This window comes from Chroicocephalus ridibundus, chromosome 1, assembly GCF_963924245.1.
Source record: "Chroicocephalus ridibundus chromosome 1, bChrRid1.1, whole genome shotgun sequence".
Lineage (NCBI taxonomy): Eukaryota > Metazoa > Chordata > Aves > Charadriiformes > Laridae > Chroicocephalus > Chroicocephalus ridibundus.
In genome coordinates this window covers 130,549,381-130,576,182 of record NC_086284.1, presented here as the reverse complement: position 1 = coordinate 130,576,182, position 26,802 = coordinate 130,549,381, and the positions used below count along the sequence as shown (strand labels likewise).

The 26,802-nt window shown below is 44.9% G+C and overlaps 1 protein-coding gene across 4 annotated transcripts in view; it reads left to right on the top strand.

The window, feature by feature from the left end:
* CD58 (CD58 molecule) overlaps window positions 1-25,976 on the top strand; it is a 38,725-nt gene extending 12,749 nt beyond the window's left edge. The window contains exons 2-11 of one of the 4 annotated variants that reach the window (XR_010073253.1): window positions 427-726; window positions 1,385-1,636; window positions 3,565-3,657; window positions 5,951-6,010; window positions 6,221-6,277; window positions 12,777-12,845; window positions 13,018-13,086; window positions 13,400-13,468; window positions 21,391-22,375; window positions 25,822-25,976. Coding sequence is in view for 1 of the 4 variants with exons in the window: in XM_063351807.1 (XP_063207877.1) it covers window positions 427-726; window positions 1,385-1,636; window positions 3,565-3,657; window positions 5,951-6,010; window positions 6,221-6,277; window positions 12,777-12,845; window positions 13,018-13,086; window positions 13,400-13,468; window positions 21,391-21,452 (1,031 nt within the window). In the remaining 3 variants the exon portion in view is untranslated. Of the gene's footprint in view, window positions 1-426; window positions 727-1,384; window positions 1,637-3,564; window positions 3,658-5,950; window positions 6,011-6,220; window positions 6,278-6,367; window positions 7,059-10,354; window positions 10,501-12,776; window positions 12,846-13,017; window positions 13,087-13,399; window positions 13,469-21,390; window positions 24,714-25,821 lie in introns of those variants that run through there. The other 3 variants (XM_063351807.1, XR_010073252.1, XR_010073251.1) reach the window with 3 other exon arrangements.
* Window positions 25,977-26,802: the final 826 nt, after the last annotated feature.

Sequence of the window (26,802 nt, the reverse complement as noted above, 5' to 3'; positions counted from 1 at the left end):
TTCCTCAGCAGGAGCTTCAGTCTGGGCATTCTGCAATAAGATTCTGAGATAAGAATTGTTGTCACCAGCAAAATCTCATTTCATCTTTTTCACCAGACCATGGGCAGGAGACTAATTCAAGTGAACGGAGGGAAAGTACTCAGGATAGAGGAGCTTAGGATAGGGAAGAAGATCGTGACAAATGATTCTGTCTGGGACCAGAACATGGAAACTGGATCTCTTCGTGGTGCCTGTCACATGGTTGTGCAGACAGGCTGAGTTTGGGTAATTCTTAATTGACACAAACCTTACTTTGCAACATTGTGATGTGCTTCTAACTTAAATCTGAATGTATCTCATAGTGCATACAGCATTAGTCAAGTAATAGTTTGTAAAGCAATTGTTAAAATAACTTTTTTCTTTTTTTTTTTTTTTTTTTCCCTGTAGCACACATCCACTGCGAGGAAGTGTTTGGCATCGTGGGAGAAAATTTTACCTTTCCAGTAAAAATAGACCAAAAACCAGTGGAAATTTTGTGGACAAAAAACAAGGATAAAGTGGCTGAATGGGAGGGGCAAAGCAAAACAACATATTTTACTTCTCTCCGTAACAGAGGCTTGCTTAATGAGGAGAATGGGTGCCTGACTATATTTAACTTGGAGAACAGTGATACTGGCACATACGTGTTAGAATACTTGGATTCTATGAATAAAAAATATAACTTAACCTTTGCACTTGCTGTGTTAGGTAAGTAGTGGAAGAACTGCATAATGAATTTGCACCACTTTATTCACTTTAAGAAGGTTAGAAAGCGGATTGTTTATTTGTCAGGAAAACAAACAGACAGAGGGCGGGTGTTCTTTGGCTCTATTGTTAAGTTACTTAGGTGCTTTAAACAAATTTTCAAAGGTGGCATCTAATTTGTGTGCCCATCACTACTCACCTTGGAATGTCTTCTAGAGTGTGTGTAGATGGCACACTGTGTACTTTCAGGTAGATAACTAAACTCTTTGAGCAAGCTGACCAAGTTATCCTAGGCATTATGTATCTACTGAAGATGCTCCTGCAGGCATATTATATGTGCTTGAATATCTGTGGCATCATCCTGTGCTGATCTGCGCAGCTTTACTAGTAGTCTTTGGGAAATATATTTGACAGTGTGTATATTAATCTTATTGGTGATGAACCATGAGAAGTCTCCAACTAGTCACTGAAGAATCACAAACAGGGCCACTCTTAGAAATGCATTTCTCTCTCACGCACAAGGTGTGCACACACACGCACCTTACGTGTATGCTTTTATCTATGCACTCTCCTGCTGCTTTTGTTGCTCCAGCCCTTGTCCTGTGCTAAAATTCAAGGCAGTTTATAACCAAAGTAATACAGAATGTTTTCTCTCCTTCAGCTCCCCCTCCAGAACCTGAAATAAGTTGCAACATCAGTGGTGGTGACCTTGCGTTAAAATGTACAGGAGATTTCCAGAAGCCTCTGATTTATACTTGGAAGTTCAGTAGCTTACCAGTCACTCATCAGACCCAGGAAGTTTTCATCTCTAAGAATGTTGATGCTTCCGAGAAAGCTACATGTATCATTAAATTCTCTCAAACGGAAAAGAGCTCTGAAATCTCTTTAACTCAATGCTTTCCAAATAGACAAGGTAATGAATGGGTCAGGTTGTATATGCAAGTCTGAGGGGCTAGGTTGGGAAGCAGCATGGACTTTGACTGTAAGATTTCTACTGACTTCTCAGGAAGTTAAATTTAAAGAGTAAAAAGCATCAGAAGTGATTTGTGTGCTAAAAGTGTGTTTAAGGTTGTTAAAAGGTATGAGGTTGACAGCTTGATCCCCCTGGAAAGATACTTTTTGCATGGATCTCTACAGAATAAAGCCTTCAGCTGTGTCTTGAAATGAGTAATAATAAAGAAGGAGACATACTTAGATCTCTTCTAAACCTTCTGGCCTTGTGTAATTAATGCTAATGACTATTGTGCTCTTTGTACTGCTTTCCATGAACTGGAATGAAACTATTCAGTCATTTCAAATAAGTCATCTAGCAGCCATTAGATAAAATAATTTCTCATCTGGCGTGTGAGTGATTCAATGAGCATCCTTCACAGATAAATATAAAAAGGAGAAAAGAGAGTTTTCTGCTATTGCTTATTGCTTTGGGCCAGCCTCAGCTGAGCTTCAGGTCTGCTTGAGGCTTGCCTCTTTTTTTTTAAACATAGAACGAGAGCATGTTTGGAACCATCTGGTTTGTAGGGTGCATAAGGCAGTCTGTAACTGACAAAATTTCCCACTTCTGTGCAAAAGTCATTTTCATGGCTTACCAGTACAGAATTCTTCCTTCTTCACTAGAATTATGTGTTGGAGGGATGTGGTGAGTTGACCTTGGCTGGCTGCCAGATGTGCGGCAAGCTCTCGATCAATCCTCCCTCCTCAATGCAACAGGGTGAAGAAAATATGACAGAAGCCTCATGGGTTGAGATAAGGACTGGGAGATCACTCGGCAATTACCATCACAAGAAAAGGCAGACTTGAGTAAAATTAATTTAATTTATTTCCAATCAAAATCAGATCAGAGTAGGATAATGAGAAACAAGAACAAATCTAAAACACCTTCCCCCACTGCCCTTTCTTCCTGGACTCAGCTTCACTCCTGGTTTCTCTACCTGCTCCCCCCAAGTGGCACAGGGGGATAGGGAATGGGGATTGTGGTAAGTTCTTCACATGTTGTCTCTGACACTCCTTCCTCCTTGTGGGGGAGACTTCTCACGCTCTTCCTGCGCTCCAGCATGCGGTCCCACTCATGGGAGACAGTCCTCCATGAATTTCTCCAGCATGGGTCCTTCCCACGGCCTGCAGTTCTTCAAGAACTGCTCCAGCATGGGGTTATCAATGAGCTGCAGGTGGATATCTGCTCCACTGTTAACCTCCATGGGCTGCAGGGGAATCTCTGCTTCGGTGCCTGGAGCACCTCCTCCCCCTCCTTCTTCACTGACCTTGGTGTCTGCAGAATTGTTTCACATATTTTCACTCCTTTCTTCCAGCTGCTGTCGTGCAGCAGTTTTTACCCTTAAATATGTTATCACAGAGGTGCTACCACCATCATTGATGGGCCCACCTTTTGCTAGCAGCAGGTCCGTTTTGGAGCTGGCTGGCACTATCTCTGTCTGCCATGGGGGCAGCTTCTGGCGTCTTCTCAAAGAAGCCACTCTTGCAGCCTCCCTGCTACCAAAACCTTGCCTTGCAAACCCAATGCAAGACATTTGCTGAAATTTCATTTGGCTGAGATCTGGCTCAGCCTTTCATAGGCTGAAAAATGGAATAGCCATCACCTTTCAAGCGGTGATATGCCTTCACTGAACTAAGATACTTACCATGTAACTTTCCTGGAGCTGGCTTAGGGTTTTGCTGATAACCTAAGCAAAGGTTATTAACTTTGTCGCATTAATTTATTGAGGTTACTTGTTTAAAAGCAAATAGCTATAAAGCCCACTCAGGGTTGTATTTCTACTGAAGAAGTAGTGTATCACATAGTTGCTTTTCAACTAACCAGTCATTATTTCTTTTATTTTTTTAAAGGAGACAGCTATGACAAAAGAAGCAGAGGCGGCCTTATTGCAGCTTTTGTTATCTTAATTCTAGTAGGAATACTAGTATTCCTATGCAGAAGAGGTATGTATAGCATGTCCTAATTGAGCTTAACATGCTTCAAGATTATCCTGATTTAAGGTTCTGTAGAATGCATGCAAGTTTCTGGCCATGGTATGTATTGTAAATACAGTAATAGAAACAAGTACAACTTAGGCAAAAACTAGTAGATTTAAAGGAAATAATATACTGAACTTTCCTGTGCTCAGTCACTGGGCTCTGTGTACTGGGAAATGCTCTAGTTTGTACTTGCATATTTCTCCTTCAGACTGTGTGTTTTGTTTACTGTATGCTTCTACTTACCAAGCGTCTGTCCTCTCCCGTTGCTACCTGAGTGTGCTTCCACTGCCTCTTTTGAGAGCATCATAAAGCTGCTCTCAAGATCAGATTTATCGCTGGGACAGACTCTTACTAGGGTCTGTTGAATATCTTATGCTGAGTCTAATCTAACAACTCCGTGTGGTCAACTGATACATAGGGACATCTGTGCCTCCTGTCAGCCTGTGTTGCCATCGTCTTGGAGTTCTAGATTTGCTTCATGGTTCATCCCTACGCTGAATACAAGTATCTCTTGTAAATCTGACGGTTTATTTGGAAAAGGTAATTGTAAGCTATCATTGTGTATCTCTTGCTGGCACCTTTTTAGGTTAATGTGTCAGATTGTATTCTGGCTTGAAAAAGAGATGCACACCATCTCTTCTCTTTGTGTTTGAGAGTGTCCCAACCAGGAATACATTGCTTCATCCTAAAGGTGTTCTGCATGGAAGACTCCTGTTGGTTTCGCAGTGGGGTCATCATTTAGGGGTCATTGGAGGATGAAGAGCGTGGGATGCATCTCCTATCCGGGAAGGGCTGATTGATGATATTCAGGAGGGAGGCTCTGATCAGAGCATACATACGTGTATTTTGCATGTGAAACTTATGCTTTCATGATCATTCTCCATTTAGTTTCTGTTAGCATGAAATCATGAAATAAACTAGATGGGAAGGAATCTCTGGAGGTTTCATTGAACTTGCTGCTCAAAACAGGATCAACTTCAAAGCTAGATCAAGTTGCTCAAGGCCTTGTCCAGTCAAATTTTGAGTATTTCCAAGGATGGAATTTCCACAGTCTCTTTCAGCATGTGTTCCAGCGCTGAGTCACCCACGTGGGGAAGGATATTTTCCTTATTTCTCTTAGACATTTCCCTTTTGCAACTTGCAACCATTGCCTCCTGCCCTTTGTTCTGTACTTTTGAGAGGATTTTCCTTTGTTTTCTCTGTAAGTTAGTTGTAGACTGCAATTAGCCATCCCCTTAGCCTTCTTTTTCTTCAGGCTGAACAAACATGATTCTCTCAGCACCTCCTTGCACAGCTACTGCTCCCTAAACATCTTGATGGAAATTTGCTGGACTACCTTCAGAATGACGATGTTTTTTCATTAATCGAGAGCCTAAAACTAGACATAGTACTCCAGATGTGGTGTCACAAATACGGAATAGAGGGGAAGAATTATTTCTGTTGATGTGCTGACTATGCTTCTGCTAACAGAGCCCAGTATTTGTTAGGCTTGTACTGCAAGGGCACATTTCCGACTAATATTCAACTCATCACCCACCAGGGCTTCCAGGTCCTTTTCTGCAGAGCTGTTTTCTAGCCAGGCAGAGATAGGTGTACAGCTCCATGGGATGATTTCAAGAGGTGCAGGACTTTACGTTTGCCTTTGAACATCACGTCTTTTCTGCCAGCACATTCTTCCACGCTGTTGACATCTCTCTGAGTGGCAGCCCTGCTCTCCAGCATATCCCCTGCTCTCCCCAGTTTGATGTCATCTGCAAACTTTCTGAGAGAGTCTTCTGCGCCCCTTGTTGATGTTGGTGGTGTTCAAGAACACTACGCTTGGTATCAACGCACAAAGAATGTCATTCATAACGGGCCATCAGTTAGACTCAAAACAATTCAGCTACTTCCCTGGAAACAGCAAAGCTTTGACCATGCTAGAAAAGAAAATTGTTATACCTCAGTAGGGTAAGCAATGCGCAGGTATAATCAAACAGAAGTTGTGATTTGCTGATTTAAGTATAAGACTCAGAATCATGAATTGGTAAGCTCTGCTTTCATTTGGTTAGATGTGTTCTGATTTGTTGTTGTTGCAGGAGGCCCATTTTGTTGATCTGTCGCTGACTGTCTTTGCCCCAAAACAATATTTCCCTCTTTCTTCTTTCCCAAGTCAAGTATTCAGTTGCATGTCCTCAGTGATTTTTTTTTTTTTATTTGGTTTGAGGGGTTGGTGTATTTCTGTGTAATTTCTCCCGATATTCTATTTGTTTTTGTGCAGGTAGAACTAAACTTGTTAGAGGAAATGCTGCTCAGAACAACAGTCCAGTGTGTGGCTCAGGTAAGAGAGCTAGAGTGTCACAAATGTGTAGAAATCAGACTATTGCTTCAATTTGGTCTAGGCTTGTAAATTTTTCCTCTGTGACAGTACAGTCTTTTACTGGAGAGGTAAAGGAGTAAGTTTTCTTTCAGGCCTTAGTTGTTTTACAGAGTGTAGTTATTTTTTTCCAGGTCATTAATACATTTCTAAAATAAATACATTTCATTATAGGAGAACATAAGCCACTTTGCTCTGTGGAGAGTCAAGAACAGCTTAACTCAGACAGAGGTAAGAAACCTGTATTGAGGTATAGATGTTTCTAAACATCTACTGTTGGTTGCAGCAAGGAGTCTGATCTGCTCTTCCCTTTTGTTGCAGGGTCTAAGCTTTTGAGTTGGATTTTAGGGTGTGCACATGCAGCCTCAAAGTCTCAGTTGAGGTCCCCTGTGAAATGGAGTCAGGCTGTTCGTCATTATCTCTGGTGGAAGACAGTACTCCATGTGCATCTGTCTTTAACCTCTCTGATATCTGCTGGGAAGGCAACACAGCAATTCAAGCAGTCAGGAAGATTTCTGAGCAGTGTCAGGGCAACTTCTTCACAGAGGCTACCAGATGCACCAGCAAGGGCTGATGTGCAGCTGTATCTGCTGCTCAGTAACAGGAAAGGTTTGCATGGCGATGTGGTCACGAATAGCTGCCTTGGCTGTAGTGACCAAGAAACAGCTCCGGACCCTGAGAGGTGTGAGGAAGTTAAGCATCAGAGTACAGGCCCTGTGCTTTCAGAGAGCAAATTTCTGCTTCTTCAGGAAGATGGGAGGCAGCAGGATCTCATGGGAGACAGTTTTGAAAGGCAAAGGAACTCAAGAGAGCCATCATGCCTTTAAGGAGGACTTTCTCCAAGCATAAGCACAGACCATCCTCATGGTCAAGAAAACAGGCAGGCAAATCAGAAGATCAGCTTTGCTAAGCAGAGAGCTCCTGACAGGGTGCCAGTGCAAAAATTGCTTATACTAAATGTGGAGGCAGGGGCAGGCTACAATGGAGGAATTTAGGAACGCTGTCCAGGCAGGTAAGGATGGTGTCAGGAAAGCCAAGGCTCAGGGAGGCTTGAAACCATGAAGGGATGACCAGGACCATGAGAGCAGCTTCTACTGCTGTGTTATCTGTAGAAGAATAAAAGAGGAAAATGCCAAACAGGGGATTTAGTGATATCTGATGCTGATATAGGCTGTAGTATAGGCTAGATGAGCAGACAGTGAGGTGGACTGAAACCTGAATGTGTTTCTGTTCACAGGAGAAAGATGATGACTGTGAGTAAGCAGGATGGTTTTACTAAGCATAAATCGCAGTTTACCAACTTGACAGCCTTTTTTGGATGAAATTACTAGATCTGTGGATGAGGGGAGAAGAATGAATGTCATATACCTTGACTTTAGCAAGACTTTTCATGCAATGTCCCACAGCATTGTTGGAGTCCTAAGTTGGGATGTCCTAGTCTGAATGAATGTCTATCTACATGGGTGGAAAACTTGCTAGATTGTCAGGCCTGCAGGTAGCTGTTAATAGGTTGTATTCCACATGGATGCTGGTCACAGTTGGAGTACTGAAGTGATCTATTTTTTGGTGACCTGGACAAGGGAGATAAAACAATGTCATTGAATTTATAGATGACAAAATTTATAGATGCAAAATGTAGAGTGCAGTCAATCAATATGAGGGCAGGATTGTCATTCAGAGAGAGCTGGAGGGGACTAGGCCTGTGCGAACCTCATGAAATTCTGCAGAGATAATGCAGGGTCCTGCACCTGGATGTACCAACAGCTTAGGGGAACAGGTTGAGGACCCGTGTAAATCGGAGGACCCTCTCCCCTCTTCTCACCAAGCAACAGGAGAGGATCGCAGAGAAGAGGGGGAATGGAAACAGGTCCCTGCTCGAGGAAGCAGGCGAGTCCCCTCCCAACCTCTCCCAGCTTCCCAGTTACCCCTGCAGAACAGGTATGGGGTCCTGCAAGAGGAACTGGCCGATGGAGAGGAGGATGGCACACCAAGACTAGAGAAGACAGAAAGTACACGTCACAGCGGACCCAACTTCACTACTAGCTCCAAAAGGAAAAGGAGAAAGGTCATAGTTGTGGGTGACTCTCTGCTGAGGGGGGCAGAGGGACCAATATGCCGCCCTGACCCGCTACACAGGGAAGTCTGTTGCCTCCCTGGGGCAAGGGTCAGGGATGTGACAAACAAACTCCCAGACCTAGTAAACCCCACTGATTATTACCCTCTGTTAGTATTTCAGGTGGGTAGTGATGAAATGGGTAGGAGGAGGCCGAAATCAATTAAAAGAGATTTTAGAGCCTTAGGGCAGGAGCTCAAGGGGTCAGGAACACAAGTTGTCTTCTCTTCTATCCCACCAGTGGCAACTGTGAATAAAGAAATTGATAGGAAGAGGCAACAGATCAACTTGTGGCTCCGGGACTGGTGTTACAGGCAGGGCTTTGGGTTTTTCGAACATAGGTGGCTATATGAGACACCTGGCATGTCATTGTCAGGTGGGACACAGCTGTCCCAGAGGGGGAAAAGAATTTTGGGGCAGCAGTTAGCAGGGCTCATTGACCAGTCTTTAAACTAGATATGAGGGGGGAAGGGGAGATAACTGGGCCTGTCAAGGTTAAACCTGAGGAAAGCATGCCACAGTTTGAAGGAGACCAAATTAGTGAGGACTCCCACTCTGACATTTCATCAGAGAAAGGTGATAGAAGTTTAGAAATTACTGCTAGAGAACATTGGGAAAACCCTTTCCTAGAAGGGGAAAAGGGTACTAGGCTAAGAGTTAACAAAGCTCATGGACAGAGCTTTAAGCCGAAAGTTAAGGGGGAAGGGGATAAAACCAGGCCCGCTGGTAATGAACCTGAGTGTCAAGGGCCAAAGATGGGGGTGAAATCAGTAGCCCAGGTTAAGTGCATCTACGCTAATGCACGTAGCATGGGCAACAAACAGGATGAGCTAGAAGCCATTGTGCGGCAGGACAACTACGACATAGTCGCCATCACGGAAACGTGATGGGATGATGGTCATGACTGGAATGCTGCAATGAGTGGCTATAAGCTCTTCAGAAGGAATAGGCAAGGAAGAAGGGGGGAGGGTGTGGCTCTGTACATTAGGGAGCTGTTTGACTCTATAGAGATAGACTCCAGTGATGAAGAAGTTGAGTGTTTATGGGTAAGGGTGAAAGGGAAGGCTAACAGAGGTGATTTTGTGCTGGGAGTCTGCTATAGACCACCCAACCAGGATGAGCAGGTTGATGAGGTATTCTGTAAGCGGCTGGCTGCAGTCTCGCAAACGCCAGCCCTTGTTCTAGTTGAGGACTTCAACTTACCAGACATCTGCTGGAAATATAACACAGCAGAGAGCAGGCAGGCTAGGAGGTTCCTCGAGTGTATGGAGGATAACTTCCTGACACAAATGGTAGGTGAGCCTACCAGGGGAGGTGCCTTGCTAGACCTACTGTTCACGAACAAAGAAGGGCTAGTGGGGGACGTGGAGGTTGGAGGCCATCTTGGGCTTAGTGACCATGAAATGGTTAAGTTTTCCATCCATAGTGAGGTAAGGAAGGGGGTTAACAAAACCTCCATCTTGGACTTCCGGTGCGCAGACTTTAGCCTGTTCAGAACCCTGGTTGGGAGAGTCCCATGGGAGGTAGTCCTGAGAGACAAAGGAGCCCAGGAAGGCTGGACGCTCTTCAAGAGGGAAATCCTAAAGGCCCAGGAGCAGGCTGTCCCCATGAGGCGCAAAATTAAAGGGCGGGGAAAATGGCTGGCCTGGATGAACAAAGAGCTCTTGATGGGACTTAAGGAAAAAAGGAAGGTTTACCACCTTTGGAAGAGGGGACAGGCAACTCGGAAGGAGTACAGAGATCGTGTTAGGTCATACAGAGAAAAAATCAGGAAGGCAAAAGCCCAGCTGGAACTCAACCTGGCAATTAACATAAGGGACAACAAAAAAGTTTCTATAAATATATCAACAAAAAGAGAGTGACAGAGAATGTCCATCCCTTACTGGATGCGGGGGGAAACCTTGCAACCAAGGACGAGGAGAAGGCTGAGATACTTAATGCCTTCTTTGCCTCTGTCTTTAATAGTCAGACCAGCTACCCCCAGGGTGTTCAGCTTCTTGGGCTGGAAGATAAGAATGGAGAACAGGACAACCCCCCTGTAATCCAGGAGGAAGTAGTTAATGATGTCCAGCTTATGCACCTGGACACGCATAAGTCTATGGGGCCGGATGGGATTCACCCAAAGGTTCTCAGGGAGCTGGCAGGAGAGCTCACCAAGCCTCTCTCCGTTATCTATCAACAATCCTGGTCAACAGGAGAGGTGCCGGATGACTGGAGGGTGGCCAATGTGACGCCCATCTACAAGAAGGGCCAGAAGGAGGATCCCGGAAACTACAGGCCTGTCAGCCTGACCTCTGTACCGGGAAAGATCATGGAGAGGATCATCCTGAGTGAGCTCTCAAGGCAAGTGCAGGGCAGCCAAGGGATCAGGGCCAGCCAGCATGGGTTTATGAAACGGAGGTCCTGCCTGACCAACTTGATCTCTTTCTATGACCATGTGACCCGCTTTCTCGATGAGGGGAAGGCTGTGGATGTTGTCTACCTGGACTTTGGTAAGGCCTTCGACACCGTCCCCCACGGCATTCTCCTGGAGAAACTGGAGAATCATGGCATAGACAAGTGTACCCTCCGCTGGATAAAAAACTGGCTGGATCGCCGTGCCCAGTGAGTTGTGATTAATGGAGCAAAATCTGGTTGGCGGCCGGTCACCAGTGGTGTCCCCCAGGGCTCAGTTTTGGGGCCAGTCTTGTTCAATATCTTTATTGATGATCTAGACAAGGGGATTGAATGCACCCTCAGTAAGTTTGCGGATGACACCAAACTAGGTGGGAGTGTTGATCTGCTTGAGGGTAGGAAGGCTCTACAGAGGGACCTGGACAGGTTGGATCAATGGGCCAAGGCCAATGGGATGAGGTTTAATAAGGCCAAGTGCCGGGTCCTGCATTTTGGTCACAACAACCCCGGGCAACGCTACAGGCTTGGGGAAGAGTGGCTCGAAAGCTGCCCGGCAGAAAAGGACCTGGGGGTGCTGGTGGACAGCCGGCTTAACATGAGCCAGCAGTGTGCCCAGGTGGCCAAGAGGGCCAATGACATCCTGGCTTGTATCAGGAATAGCGTGGCCAGCAGGAGTAGGGAAGTGATCGTGCCTCTGTACTCGGCACTGGTGAGGCCTCACCTCGAGTACTGTGTTCAGTTTTGGGCCCCTCCCTACAGGAAAGACATGGAAGTGCTGGAGCGTGTCCAGAGGAGAGCCACCAAGCTGGTGAGGGGTCTGGAGAACAAGTCCTATGAGGAGAGGCTGAGGGAGCTGGGCACGTTTAGTTTGGAGAAGAGGAGGCTGAGGGGAGACCTCATTGCCCTCTACAACTACCTGAAAGAAAACTGTAGAGAGGCAGGGGTTGGCCTCTTCTCCCAAGGGAATAACGACAGGACCAGAGGAAATGGTATGAAGCTGTGGCAAGGGAGATTTAGATTAGATATTAGGAAGAATTACTTTACTGAAAGAGTGGTCAGGCACTGGAACGGCCTGCCCAGGGAGGTGGTGGAGTCACCATCCCTGGAGGTATTTAAGAAACGTGTAGACATGGCTCTTCAGGGCATGCTCTAGTGCCCAAGATTATTGTTTGTGGTGGGGTGTTGTGTGTGGGGTTGTGGGGTGGGTGTGGAGTTTAGTAGGTGGGTGTTGGTGTGGTTTGTTTTGTTTTTTTTGTTGTTTTTTTTTTGTTTTGTTTTGTTTTTGTTTTTTTGTTTGTTTATTTTTTTTTTTGTGGTTGGACTCGATGATCTCAGAGGTCCCTTCCAACCACTAAGATTCTGTGATTCTGTGATTCTTGCACTGGTGCAGAATAGGGACTGACTGGCAGGGGAGCAGCTCTGCTGAAAGGTACGTGGGAGTCCTTATGGACCGTACAGTATTAGTCAACAGCACTCCCTGGCAGCAAAGGCAGCTGATAGCATCCTAGAATGTTTCAAGGAGTCCTTAAGCCAGTACATTGAAGCAAGTAGTTATTTTCCGTTACCTGGCACTTGTTAAATGATGTGTAGAGTATTACAACTAGTTTGTGGACACCCAGTGCTGGAAAAGTGCTGATAAATTTGAGCAAGTTCAGCAGAGTGCCACCAATGTGGTCAGAGGCTGGAGCACAATTCATCTGTGGAGACGCTGAAGAAACTGGGCTTGTTCAAGTCCAGAGAAGAGCAGGCTTTCAGGGTACATAACAGCAGCTGCTAATACCTGTGAGGATATTGATAAGAAGACCAAGCCAGGCTGTTTACTTAGGTGTATAGTGGGATATCAAGGTGATGGTCCTAAATTGAAGCAGGGGAGATTCTGTGTGGATATAAAAAAAAAAAAGATTTCTGCCTTTTAAGTATGACTAATCACTAGGACAGGCTGCATGGAGTTGTCATGGAGTCTCTACCCTTGGAGGGTGTTAAGACCTGACTGGAGAAATTCTTGAGCAACCTCTGGAATGTTCCAGGAGCAACCTGGAAATGAATGTTGACCTTTCATTGAGGAGGGGTTGGGTTATAGACCTCCTGGATTCCCCCCCTGGGCAAACCTGAATGATTATTACAATTCTTATGAATTGTAGCTGGTGACTCATCTCTAAGTAATGACTGATACCACTGTGAAGTTATGCAGTGGGATGTAGCTACCCTGTGATCTCTTTTCAGAGCTCTCTACCAAGCAGAACAGCACCCCGATGTCCAAGTGTGCAGATGACCATGGTGTAACCGAGGGAGGTGAGTGCCTGTTCTGTGGTGGAGAGCTGTCTTGGGGGAAAGGTGTTGGCTTTGTGGTGTTAGCTGATGGCAGTATGTTGAGTTGTAGCTAGCAACTCACTTTTATGCAATGGCCAGTACCTTGAAGCTGAGCAAAGCAGGGGACTGTAGTTGTCTTCTGATCTCTCTTCAGACATCTCTAAGGAGGACAACAGCAGCTTGCAGGACAAGCATGCAGATGACGATGGCGTAAATGAGGGAGGTAAGTGCCTGTGCTCTGGAGCAGTCTTTGTTCATTGTGACTTTTGCCTAAAGCTTCTTGGTGTGAAGTTACGGTGACACTATGAGCGCTCAGTGCCTTCTGTACTTGGCCTTTGCACGGCCTGGGAGGGAGCGTAAGGACAGTGTATGGAGTCTGGTATGGAGGAGAGAGGGGAGGTGTTGTATGATGGCCCCGGGGGGGCGGGGGTTGTTGATCAGGGCTATTATTGATGCTGAACAAATGGCCCAGCTCTCAGTCAGATTACTCTTGATATATATGGGCTGGGAGTGAATATCGCCTGTTGTCCTTGCAGAAGTGACCCGGGGTGCAGAAGGTGGAAATGAGAAGCGCCTGAGCAACTCTTCCAGCTGCAGTAAAGAAGGTATGTGAAGGGAAAGCTCCCTGTGTCTCAGGAGAGTATGCAGACTGTCACAGAGGCTGGCAGTAGCAGTGCTGGTCCAGGCTGTGTATAACCCTGACCCATGGATGCAGGGGGTGCATGTATGGTGGGCACATGCGTGTGTGATGTGTGCTAGAGAATCGTGTGCTTGTGCTGGAAGTATTTAGAACGCTGGCCAGTTTAGCCAGTTTAAAACTGTAGGATTAAGGGTTACTAATCTTCATTAATAACACACCTCTTGCTTATGCTTGCATTTTTACTTTATTCCATGCCTTAACAAGTAATAAAGGCTTATAGTGGCTAAGGTGTCAGTAGATTTCTGAACTGCAGTTCTACCTTGTTAATTATGAATGTTGTTGAACATCATATCAAAGTAGAGAGATATTGTGTAACACTGAAGGGTTTTTTTATTGCTTCGGTATGCAGCTCCGTCTTCTTTGGTCACAAAGAACGCAGAGTTTACTTAATATGTGTTTTGTTTTTTTATTCTTGTGGTTTGTTGTTGTTTTTTAAACCTACATGGACGTGATGGGAAAGCTCTTCTAAATAAACAGACGAGTGGGCCTAGGGAGTGACACATGGAATGAGAAAACTGGTTATTATGCTGTATGGGTGAATATTCATCGACACTACAATTTATGGATATTAGTGAAATTCAGGCTGCAAAAACACAATGTTTCTCTACAGTTGTTTCATATTCCATGAACTAGTTATAACCTTTACACTGTAGTCATCGGTTCTGTGTGCTGTGTTGTCCTGGTTCTGGTGGGGACAGGGTTGATTCTCCCCAGGTTCCAGTAGGGACACAGGTATTCCATCCCATGTGAGCCATGCCCACTCTGAGCTGCTGGGGGAGGGAGCAGGAAGTCGCTGCTTGGAGTGGGCTGGGGCATCATCCTGGGTTGGTTGGTGAGCAGAGGTTCTGTAATTGTGTTTGTATATTCCTCTATCCTTGTTACTGTTGTTGCTTTCTTGTTCCCTTTGCTGTTCTGTTAAACTGCCTTTGTCTCAACCCACGAGTTTTGCCTTTTTCTTCTGATTCTTCCCCATGTTGAGGGAGCTCGAGAGAGTAGCACGTGGTTCTTTGTTGCCATCTGAGGCCAAACCATGACATGCGTTTGCTATGGGGGCATAACAGGCCTCCATTTACGTATCTCCAAAGATACTTAGCCCTCTCAGTCTTTTTTCTATGGTATGTGTGCAGACCAGAGCATCTGTGAGTTCACACAGCTGCTTCTTGTGGGGGACTTCAATTTCCCAGATGTCTGCTGGAAATACTACGCAGCAGAGAGGGAACAGTCCCAGAGGTTCCTGGAGTGTGTGGAAGACAACTTCCTAACACAGCTGGTGAAGGAACCAACTAGGGGAAGTGCCCTACTGGACCTACTGTTTGTTAACAGAGAAGGTCTTGTGGGGGATGTAAAGGTTGGAGGTCGTCTTGGGCACAGTGACCATGAAATGGTAGAATTTTCAATTCTTGGTGAGGCAAGGCGGGGAGCCGGCAGAACTGCCACCTTAGATTTCTGAAGGGCAGACTTTAGCCTGTTTAGGAGCATGGTCGAGAGTGTCCCTTGGGAGGCAGTTTTGAAGAGCAAAGGTGCCCAGGAAGGCTGGTCATACTTCAAGCAGGTGCTCTTAGAAGCACAGGAGAAGGCCATCCCCATGTCTCGAAAAACAAGCCTGGCTAAATAGAGAGCTTCAGCTGGACCTCAGGAAAAAAAGGAAAGCTTACATTCTCTGGAAAAGGGGGTTGGCAACTTATGTGGATTGTCAAGATATAACGAAGTTATGTAGGGGGAAAATTAGAAGGGCCAAAGCTCAAGCAGAACTCAGCTTGGCCACTGCAGTTAAAGACAATAAGAGATTCTTTCCGTATATCAATAGAAAGACTAGGGAAAATGTAGGCCCACTGATGAATGAGACGGGTGCCCTAGTGGTGGAAGACACAGAGAAGGCAGAGTTACTGAATGCCTTCTTTTCTTCGGTCTTCACTGCTAAAGGTGTCCCTCACGAATCCCATACCCTGGAGGCAAGGGGGAAGGTCTGGAGAGAGGAAGATTTTCCCTCAGTTGAGGAGGACGGGGTCAGAGACCGCTTGGCCAAGCTGGACATTCATAAGTCCATGGGCCCTTATGGGATGCACCCGCGAGTGCTGAGAGAGCTGGCAGATGTTATTGCTAGACCACTCTCCATCATCTTTGAAAGGTCATGGGGAACAGGAGAGGTGCCTGAGGACTGCAGGAAGGCTAACATCACTCCAATCTTCAAAAAAGGCAAGAAGGAGGACCCAGGGAACTACAGGCCGGTTAGTCTCACCTCTGTCCCTGGGAAGGTAATGGAGCGACTCATTCTGGATGTCGTCTCCAAACACGTTGAGGAACAGGAAGTTATTGGAAGTGGTCAACATGGATTTACCAAGGGTAAATCATGCTTGACCAATCTGATAGCTTTCTATGATGTTATAACGGGTTGGCTGGATGAGGGGAGAGCCGTAGATGTCATCTACTTTGACTTTAGCAAGGCTTTTGACACTGTCTCCCATAACATCCTCATTAGGAAGCTGAGGAAGTATGGGCTAGATGAGGTGACAGTGAGGTGGATTGAGAGCTGGCTGTGTGACAGAACTCAGAGGGTTGTGATCAGTGGCACAGAGTCTAGTTGGAGGCCTGTAACCAGTGGTGTCCCCCAGGGGTCAATACTTGGTCCAATTTTGTTCAGTATATTCATTAATGACCTGGATGATAGGACAGAGTGTATCCTCAGCAAGTTCGCTGATGATACCAAACTGGGAGGGGTGGCTGATACTGCAGAGGGCCGTGCTGCCATCCAGCGTGACCTGGACAGGCTGGAGAGCTGGGCAGAGAAGAACCTAATGAGGTTCAACAAAAGCAAGTGCAAGGTCCTCCACCTGGGGAGGAAGAATGCTAAGCACCAGTATAGGTTAGGGGTGGAGCTGCTGGGAAGTAGTTCTGAGGAGAAAGATCTGGGGGTCCTGGTAGACAGTAAATTATCCATGAGCCAACAATGTGCCTTTGTTGCCAAGAAGGCCAATGGAATCCTGGGCTGCATAGGGAAGAGTGTGGCCAGTAGGTCAAGGGAGGTCATTCTCCCCCTCTACTCTGCACTGGTGAGGCCACAACTGGAATACTGTGTCCAGTTTTGGGCTCCCCAGTTCAAGAGAGACAGGGAACTGCTGGAGAGAGTCCCGCGTAGGGCAACAAAGAGGATTGAGGGACTGGAGCATCTCCCTTATGAGGAAAGGCTGAGAGAGCTGGGACTCTTTAGCCTGGAGAAGAGAAGGCTGAGGGGAGACCTTATTAATGTTTACAAGTATCTAAAGGAGGGTGGGTTTAAGGAGCATGGTGTCAGACTCTTTTCAACGGTTCCCAGTGACAGGACGAGGGGCAATGGGCACAAGTTGGAACATAGGAAGTTCTGTTCAAATACACGGAAAAACTTCTTTACGGTGAGGGTGACAGAGCACTGGAACAGGCTGCCCAGGGAGGTTGTGGAGTCCCCTTCTCTGGAGACTTTCAAGACCCGCCTGGATGCAGTCCTGAGTGATGTGCTGTAGGCAATCCTGCTCTAGCAGGGGAGTTGGACTAGATGATCTCTAGAAGTCCCTTCCAACTCTGAAGATTCTGTGATTCTTGGAGTGCATCAACATGGAGAATATAAAAATTCAGATTAATCCTGTCCCAAATCTGGTAACAGAAGGTTATAAGGGCTGTGCTTTAGTAAACTACACAGGCAAGGGCGTACATTGGTTTGTCATCCATCCAGACGAGAATACTCTTTCTGTAGAATTTTTCTAGAGTAGAGAAAGCCGATGGAATGATAACTGGTTTCGCTCCTTTTACTAATTAGTTTCACACTGTGATTCTCAAGAATTAAAGATCATAGGTTTGCAGCTGAGATCCTTGATCTTTAGTGTATAGTGAAAGTCTTACTGAGACATCTAAATCTGGCAAAGAACACAAAAAAGGTCAAGCCCTTGCCAAGAGAGCAATTACTGCACTCCCAAGTTTGGCTTCCAAAGCACCTGGTAGTATTGCAGAAAATCCTGCTGAACACATCTGTAGAAAATCCAAAGTTCCTATCTGTGAAACAGGAAGGTTCCAGGCAGAATAGTTGAAGCCGTACCATAGTACTATATCTCAGAGTCTTTGGTCTTTGTAACAGCCAGGTGGTGGAGGTAGAAGTAATTTCCCCAACCTAGCAGATTCAACGGCAGCATGGAGAAGTGAAATGAGCTGCCATCAATAATCATGAATTTCTCAGTTCCTAAGGGATACAGTTGAAGCGCATGACCTGCTTAGAAAGAATTTCACTGGAGTTGTGTAAGATTTTTCAGAAGTAAAACTGTAGGTAAATATGTAATAAAACTTTCCTGTTGCTGGGGTGTCTGTAAAGCTACACAGATTAAGATGATACTGAGAACTGTTGCTGAACTTTGAATCCAATCTAATGAGGGCAATCAGCTTATCTGAGTTTCAGAGACTTGCTGTGATTTACCGTAGTTCAAGCATGCTTTATTCTGACTGTAGCAAGCTCTGTCTTCCCAGTGGATGGGTGAAAATTGTTCCATGTAGACTATAATTTGTGGGATGGCTTGAGCCAATGTGGCCTCTTACTATCACTAAAAGCGGAGGTCGTGCTCTTTGGACCACCTCTGATGTTCATCACACCCCTCTGTGAGCCAGTTTAGCTACCTCATGTAGCAGGAAACTGACCCAGCAGAAGAATCTGTATGGTCTTCTGCTGGACTAATAGGTTAAATATGATCATAAAGGGCCTTGGTAAGCACTGGGCTGACATACTGGAGGGGGTGGGATGCGGGTCAGCAGTGGATTCAAAGGGAAAGAAAGGGCAGGAGATGAGGAAAGGGGTGTGTGTGGGGGTACTGTTGCAGTGATAGCAGGACAAGCTGAAATGTGCATGTGAAATAAGTGTGGCACGAAACGGTTACTTCCTGACCCATAAAGCTTTGCTGGACTTTGAGCATGCTGTAGAACAGCCGTAGTTTAACTGAGAGTGAGCCTAGTTGCAGAGGGCATGAGCCGGTTTCCCAGAGCTGAAGCCTTTGTCAGTGCTGGCTTTCTACAAGAATGTAGCCAGCTAAAAAGTATTTCACAAATAAAACATTGGTGAAAAAATAAAGTTTTTGGAGGCATGTGAAACTAGGTCAGCTATAGCAAGTAAACTGAGTGAGGAAAGAAAGGAGCGGGTGGAAAAAATTGTTTTGCTGTTTGTGAAATGAAAGGGGTGACCTCATCGCAGTTTACAACTTCCTCAAGTGGGGGCAGGGGAGGGGGAGGTGCTGATCTCCTCTCTCTGGTGACCAGCGATAGGACACAAGGAAATGGAATGAAGCTGCATCAGGAGAAGTTCAGACTGGACACTAGGAAAAGGCTCTTCACTGAGAGGGTGGTCAGTCACTAGAACAGGCTCCCCAGGGAAGTGGTCACAGCACCAAGCCTGTCAGAGTTCAGGGGGTGCCTGGATGACGCTCTTAGTCGTATGGTTTAGTTTTCGGTAGTCCTGCAAGGAGCAGGAAGTTGGACTCGATGATCCTTGTGGGTCCCTTCTAACTTGAGATATTCTATGAAAGGTTTTTGTTTCCAAACTTATTAACTGAGTCACTGGAAACTTCTTGCTTTGAAATTTTGTATCTGACTTAAATTTTTAAAAGAAAATTTAAAAAGCTTTTAAAAATGTGTACTGTAAGCCACTGTGTATCAAAGCATTTTTGTTTGGTAAGAAATGAAGTTTGCAGATAGTCTGAAAACAATTTCCCTGTCCTCAAAAAGAAAAATGTTGTTTTGTCTGTTGTATAGCCCTTAGTTAAGTGGTGTAAGTATGGGAATTTCATACTGGTTTCTGCTTTTTGTGTTGTAGAACAGTGGTCTCCAATTTTTTTTTTGATTGTGCACCCCATCAGTAAAATATTTTGAACATACACACCCAATTTATGTATATTTATTTATAAATTATATACACGTGCTACTATACTCAAGTAGTAGTACATTATAAAACACGTACAAAGATAGAAATTAAAAAAGGATGATATAAGGATGAAGTAAACAGTATTTAATTTTTTAATTTTGTTAACGGTGTAAAAATATTTTCTTCATGCACCACAATGGATTGCCTTGCACACACCCCACTTTGTAGACCACTGATGCAGATAATCCATTTTAAGATTCTCAAAATGCACAGGAATGTGGAAGCTAGCGGCACCTTAGTGCTACAGTTCTCTATTCTGCCAGGTTTGATTCTTTTGAATTACCACCCAAGCAATCACATTCAGATTTTTGCTGAAGACAATATTGAAAAGAAAATAAAAAAATAAATCTTCGAATGTGAGAAAACATTGATGAGTGGAAGGGTGGGAGGGAGTTAGGACTCAGTATAAGAAACCTGACTCTGGTACAGATGAAGCTGCCAATGAAACTGTCACAAAACAAGGAAACAGACTTGAAACAGGGCTGTATAGCTGGAGAGGAAGCTGTGGTATCTTGTAATAACTGAGTCAGATCCTGTTAGTTGCCAAGGAGCAATACTGAAGACCGAATGAAGTCAGTCATTATTCCTGGCCTATGTGACTGAGCTGCTCTGCAAGGGCTACTTACTTGGTTAAACTGTGTTACTACGTCATGCTTAAAGGTTTAGCGTCTGAAATAGTTATGTTGTTACGTCGTGTCAAGGCATCAGGTGTAGCTGTTTTGGTGCTGTTTGCAACCTGTGGGGAGACAGAACCCTGTGCTTAACACCACAGCTATAAAATGAGAGGAGAACACCACTTTCATATTCAGGCCCTCTCACTGCATAGACACAAGCAAATAGCAGCCGCCACCCTTCCAGGCTGGCTTCTCAGTCACTTTCTTTAGTGTTGTCATCAAGCTGGCATAAGTCATCCATAGTAGTAAACCTGCTTGGATTTTAAGGATACAAATCATAAAATTTCTTCAGGCTTATCCAGGAACTTTATGAGAACCAGACTAGGGACATCTTTTTTTTCTCATTATCTACGGAGATGAGTGCCATGTGTCACCATATGCTGCTCTCCTAGACTGCCTCCTGGCATTGTATCTTAGGTTGGAGTGATGCTGAGCTAGAGACTAGTGGAAGGGAGGGGTAGTGCTATCAAAATAGGAGCAAAGACTGTATGACACAGGGCCATGACACATCCAGTTGGTTCCCCTTATGCTATTGCTCTCTGTGCACCAAGACGGAAACACCGGTGTAAGTGGGCCTTGTGTATGCTTTATTGGAAATCAGCCTGGTTAGATGTTGATGCATGTTGCTGCAGTGAGTTTGGTTGGGCACGTAGTCTTGAACTTGCTGGATTCTAACTTCCTGCACTATAATGTACCTTTGCCTTCGGTTTCCTTGCTTGTCCAATAAGAGCTCTGTTTGCAGTCCTCAAAAGAGAAAACTCCAAAAGCACCTGGCATTGTTGTGTGGAAGAAATAGCAGCAGCATCACATCTGTGTGTGGTGCACAGCTGATACTTAGGTTATAGACCTGAATCTTTGCATAAAAGTGGTGTCTTAAGTGCATAGTTATGTGTTCCAAAGCTGTGGACTCAGAACAGCCTCACAGGTTACCAGCTGCTTAACAGGTGTCTGGCAATAAGTGATACATGTTCTTAACCTGCTCCAGTTGCAGAGGAACGTGTCTAACTTAAACAGATAATTTGGTCAAATGGCTAGCGGCTGTCAGGTACCACAGGTCACGTAGCTGCTGTAATTGGATTGTTTTGGCTCATGTGACAATGCCTTAATTCATCTTCACACTTTCTTAGTATTTAAAGCCTGAAGTATTCTTGTATAACTAGTTCCATTTCTAGAAGAGAAGACATAATAATTTACCTGTGTGCTTTTCTTTTTCTTTTGCTTCAGATCTTAAATCAGAAGCAAAGAATTGCTCTGTGGACCAAACAACAATGGAAGAGAAGCGGTAGAATTCAACAGTGAAGGAGCTGCTATTTTTTCTTTTGGGGGTTTTCCACCAGCACTTAAGTCATCCATAAAGAAGTGCTTTGAAGACCAGCTGAGCTGTTCCCAGTGCCCATTTTTCTTTCTCAGGACGGACAGACTCTTTTTCTAGTGTTATTGCATGAAGATAAATAGGCCAAATCATGCACAAAATGTTTTCTATTGTTTTGTATCCAATTTTAACAAACAGTGCTCTACTAACACAGAATGTAAGAGCTAAGGACTTTTTTATAAGTGGTATTTAGAGCTTAACAAAGTCAGACCCGTTTGCATGAATGCAGATAAATCGAAAACTAATCAGCTTTCTATGGAATTTTGGATCAGTACCTTTTTATAGTCAGAAGAAAGATGGTTCATCCTTCAGCAGTTCCAGATGGATGGAAGTTCACCTTTGCTAGTCTCACTTCTCCAGCAGAAGCTCAATGCTCCAGACAAATATTCTCCGAGATAGCTATCTCCTGAAATTGGCAGAAGACTGGCAAACTGATCATCTCCTAATGGTGGTTGACTTTGTGATAAAGCTACAATTCAGTTTACTGCTGCATTGAAATGAAGCTGCTGCTGTTAGCAGTGGTTTGGGGTTTTTTTCTTAGAACTTTTGATGTCTTTTGCACTTTTGGGGTTCTTTTTTTATGTCTTAGCTCTGCTTCACATTATTCTAAAAGAATGTCAACCTTATTTCTAAAGAATAATATATTTTAGGTTGCTTGTGACTGGAAAGAAAACTTGAAAACTGAGGTCATAAATACACTGAAGCTCAAAAAGAATCAGAAAAAAGAATACCATGTATTAATTTTTTCAGAACATCAAGCTATGGAGTGTGTTTCATGATTTCTGCATGCTGATTGTCTATGAAAGCTGAAAGCCATTTCAGTTGACTGTGAACTTGGTATGTGTAAAGAATCATGAAGGTTTGACAATGATAACCAGAGATCAGAAACTCCTCCTTCATCTTCTCTCTTGTTTCAACTTACGCCCATTATCTCTTGTTCCCCCACCACGCACTACTATGAAGAACGTGTCTCCATCTTCTTGATGATCAGCTTGTAGGTGCAGGAAGGCTGCTGTTAGGTACCCTCCCAAAGCCTACTCTTCTCCAGGCTTGAACAAGTATGGTGCTTTCAGCTTCTCCTCGCAGTTCAGGTGCTCTGACCATCTTGGTAGCCCTCCACTGGACTTACTCTAATTTTATTGATGTCTATCTTCTTGAAGGGGCTCAAAACTTCCTTACCCTGATCTTGTGTCCTGTAGCATGCTCCAACCATGTTGTCATCCCTACTGGCCTTTTCTGGGATCCTGACCCACAAACTCTCAGCCTGTCACCTGCTCTGTATCAGAGCTTCATACACTCAAGCCACTCTTTCACAGTGAACACAGCCTCTCTTCTCTTCCTCCTTCCATTACTTTCCTGTAGAGCTTCTGCCCATCTGCTACAGTGCTCCAGTCATGCAAGCTAGCTCACCACGTCTCGGTTATTCCAACAGTGTTGTAGTTCTGTGAACACATGGAGAACTATAATTCTCCCATTATTCTCCCATGCTTGCTTTCCATGCAGCATGTATTTGTGCGTGTACCTTTATGCTGCCTTCTGCCATTTTTTTTTTAATTACTGCTGAGGTCTCTTTTGTTCCCATACTTTGGAGCCCTGTCCACTACTACTTAACTGTGGGTTGTGATCTCCCTTCCCATCATGCCTACTTCAGAGCTTTCCTCATGAGGTTGGTGAGCCTGTTGACAAAGATTTTACATTAGGGAGCTCCATAGAACATTAAGCTACTTCCATGTGCTTTTTCTGGTAGTGAAACCTAACTAACAGTTACTAACAGTTTGAGAAGTATCACAGGTAATTTATGCCCCTGCCCTGTCCTGTTGTAGGAAGTATAGACCCTACAGAAAACTTGAGATCTTTCCTTTATTGTTATACATACCATCTTCTGCTCTTTGCAGCGGCACTGCAGGAGTGTTTAACAGGACCTTTTGTTAGAGGTAGACCATCTTACCTCTACAGCTGTCTGTAAATACTTGCTGATAATTTATTAAAAAAAAACTTGTTAAGATATAAAAAACTTTGCCATATCCTCATGGTCCTCATGGTGCCTGAGGACTGGAGGAAGGCTGACATCACTCCAATCTTCAAAAAAGGCAAGAAGGAGGACCCAGGGAACTACAGGCCGGTTAGTCTCACCTCTGTCCCTGGGAAGGTAATGGAGCGACTCATTCTGGATGTCGTCTCCAAACACGTTGAGGAACAGGAAGTTATTGGAAGTGGTCAGCATGGATTTACCAAGGGCAAATCACGCCTGACCAATCTGATAGCTTTCTATGATGTTATAACGGGTTGGCTGGATGAGGGGAGAGCCGTAGATGTCATCTACCTTGACCTTAGCAAGGCTTTTGTCACTGTCTCCCATAACATCCTCATTAGGAAGCTGAGGAAGTATGGGCTAGACGAGGTGACAGTGAGGTGGATTGAGAGCTGGCTGAGTGACAGAACTCAGAGGGTTGTGATCAGCGGCCCAGAGTCCAGTTGGAGGCCTGTAACCAGTGGTGTCCCTCAGGGGTCAATACTTGGACCAATTTTGTTCAATATATTCATTAATGAACTAGATGAGGGGACAGAGTGTATCCTCAGCAAGTTCGCTGATGATACCAAGCTGGGAGGGGTGGCTGACACTCCAGAGGGCCGTGCTGCCATCCAGCGTGACCTGGACAGGCTGGAGAGCTGGGCAGAGAAGAACCTAAGGAGGTTCAACAAAAGCAAGTGTAGGGTCCTGCACCTGGGAAGGAAGAATGCCAAACACCAGTATATGTTAGGGGTGGACATGCTGGGAAGCAGCTCTGAGGAGAAGGACCTGGGGGTCCTAGTAGACAGCAAATTATCCATGAGCCAGCAGTGTGCCCTTGTCGCCAAGAAGGCCAATGGCATCCTGGGCTGCATAGGGAAGAGTGTGGCCAGTAGGTCAAGGGAGGTCATTCTCCCCCTCTACTCTGCACTGGTGAGGCCACAACTGGAATACTGTGTCCAGTTTTGGGCTCCCCAGTTCAAGAGGGACAGGGAACTACTGGAGAGAGTCCCTCGTAGGGCAACCAAGATGATTATGGGACTGGAGCACCTCCCTTATGAGGAAAGGCTGAGAGAGCTGGGACTGTTTAGCCTGGAGAAGAGAAGGTTGAGGGGGGACCTGATTAATGTTTACAAGTATCTAAAAGGGTGGGTTTAAGGAGGACGGAGCCAGGCTCTTTTCAATGGTTCCCAGCAACAGGACAAGGGGAAATGGGCACAAGCTAGAACATAGGAAGTTCCGTTCAAATACACGGAAAAACTTCTTTACAGTGAGGGTGACAGAGCACTGGAACAGGCTGCCCAGGGAGGTTGTGGAGTCCCCTTCTCTGGAGATTTTCAAGACCCGCCTGGATGCAGCCCTGAGTGATGTGCTGTAGGCAATCCTGCTCTAGCAGGGGAGTTGGACTAGATGATCTCTAGAGGTCCCTTCCAACTCTGAAGATTCCGTGATTCCGTGATCTCTTTGTAACATACACCTACACTTTTTATTTAACCTTAAAAGTCAGTAACAGATCCCAAAGAAAATCTTTAACCCAAAGTGATTTATTTATATGTATGTATATTTAAGTCACAGCTCCTGAGCCAAGTGTCCTTCTCCATTGTGTCTTCAACAGGTTTATCAGAATGATGCAGTCTACTTCTTAGAAACTTTTTAACAAGTTCCCACAGAAAAATGTCCTTTGTCATGTGTATTGTGCTAAGGGTAAATTTGTATGTTGTTTTCTGTTATTAATAGAGAAATAATGGTCCAAAAAATGATTATTTGGAGGAGCTGGCAGAAATTGCTCCCAGAAACTATACCAGTTCATCAAATATATTGCATTCATCCTGTGCAATTTCATACTAAACAGCATGCACAAGTCTCGCATAGGGTGTGGTTTTGAAAATTCCTCGAATCCTGGTATCATCAACTTTGTTTCCAAAGCAAAAAGCAACAACCTTCAAAAATAGTAAGCGGTTGTGGTTAATCAGCCATGGTTGCCAGAAGACTTCAGCATTATTCGTGTAATTTTGGAGCTTTATCAGAAGTAGAAAATCCCACTTATATGGCAGGCTGACATAACACCAAGAACTACAGGCTCTACAGTGTCTTACTGCCTGCTTTCACCCACTCACTTTACACAGTGTGTGCAGTGCATGAGAAACTTCTACGCAGCGGTAGAAGTATAGACTTTGCAGTTCTCAAGGCAAGAGTGAAGATCAGGGCTTTTGTTATTGGTATTATTGTTTCTTTGGTTTTTATGATCAGTAGATTATTTTTTTTTCCATAGGCATGTGAAGCCAGACATTTGGGAAAATAAATTGACCTGACTTCCTGCCAGTTTTGGTGACAGGATTTGCAGTGCCATTCCCCATATCCCTCTCTCCAAATGTCTCTTGCACAATAACTAAAGAAGAATAAACTTTTTTTTCTATAAAAAAAAATTGTGTTCAGTCTTACTTTGCAGTGAATGCAAAAATAGGCAGTTTTTAATAGCAAAGAGTAGAAGCTCAATTGAGATGGAAGCAGTTACTTCTGGCTTGTGTACGACTTTAGTCCAGGAAATGCTGACTGTATTCCAGGAAGCGAGCCTGCCCTCTGCCACCCCAGAGTCCCAGCTCATGCTGATGTTGAGACCAGATTGTTGCTAATAACAGAAACTCACAGTGAGTAGAAGCTGCTGCTAAGTACTTGTGCTCACAGGACACATCCCAGTTGATTCTTTGGTCTTGACTCTCCGTTTCTTTATACTAGCTTTAACCTCTGGAAGCAGTGCCTGCAGGAGATGTTGCTCCTTGTTTATCCCAGAATAAATGAGATCAGAGCTTGAGTGATGGTATATAACAGATTTTACAGATTTTGGGCATTAAACTCAAACCATGGTTGTCAAGGCATCGTTGTGCTGACGTACACAGGCTAGTTTTCGGTTGTTTGCAAACACGCTGTCCTAGATCTAGCTGTGCTGGTTGAAAAGTAACACCATCCTCACTTTGTCATTGGCTGTGCAACTGTTGGGAACAATCTTTAATAGATTACAGCACGAAAGCAGTCGTGTGAGTTGAGAGAGACTTCATCGCTGCCCAAGAGCCACCTTCATATGAAGCTCCACAGGCAAAGTTGTGAGGACTGGCTTCCAGGAGCAGGATGGCAGCAAAAGCTAGGGACAGCAGGAAGCCTAACAGGCACCATGGTTGTCTTTTGACCAGGCTTGTATCTGTGCCTTAAAACCAGGGGCTGATAACACCTAGCAGACTGCAAGGAGGTGGTGCAC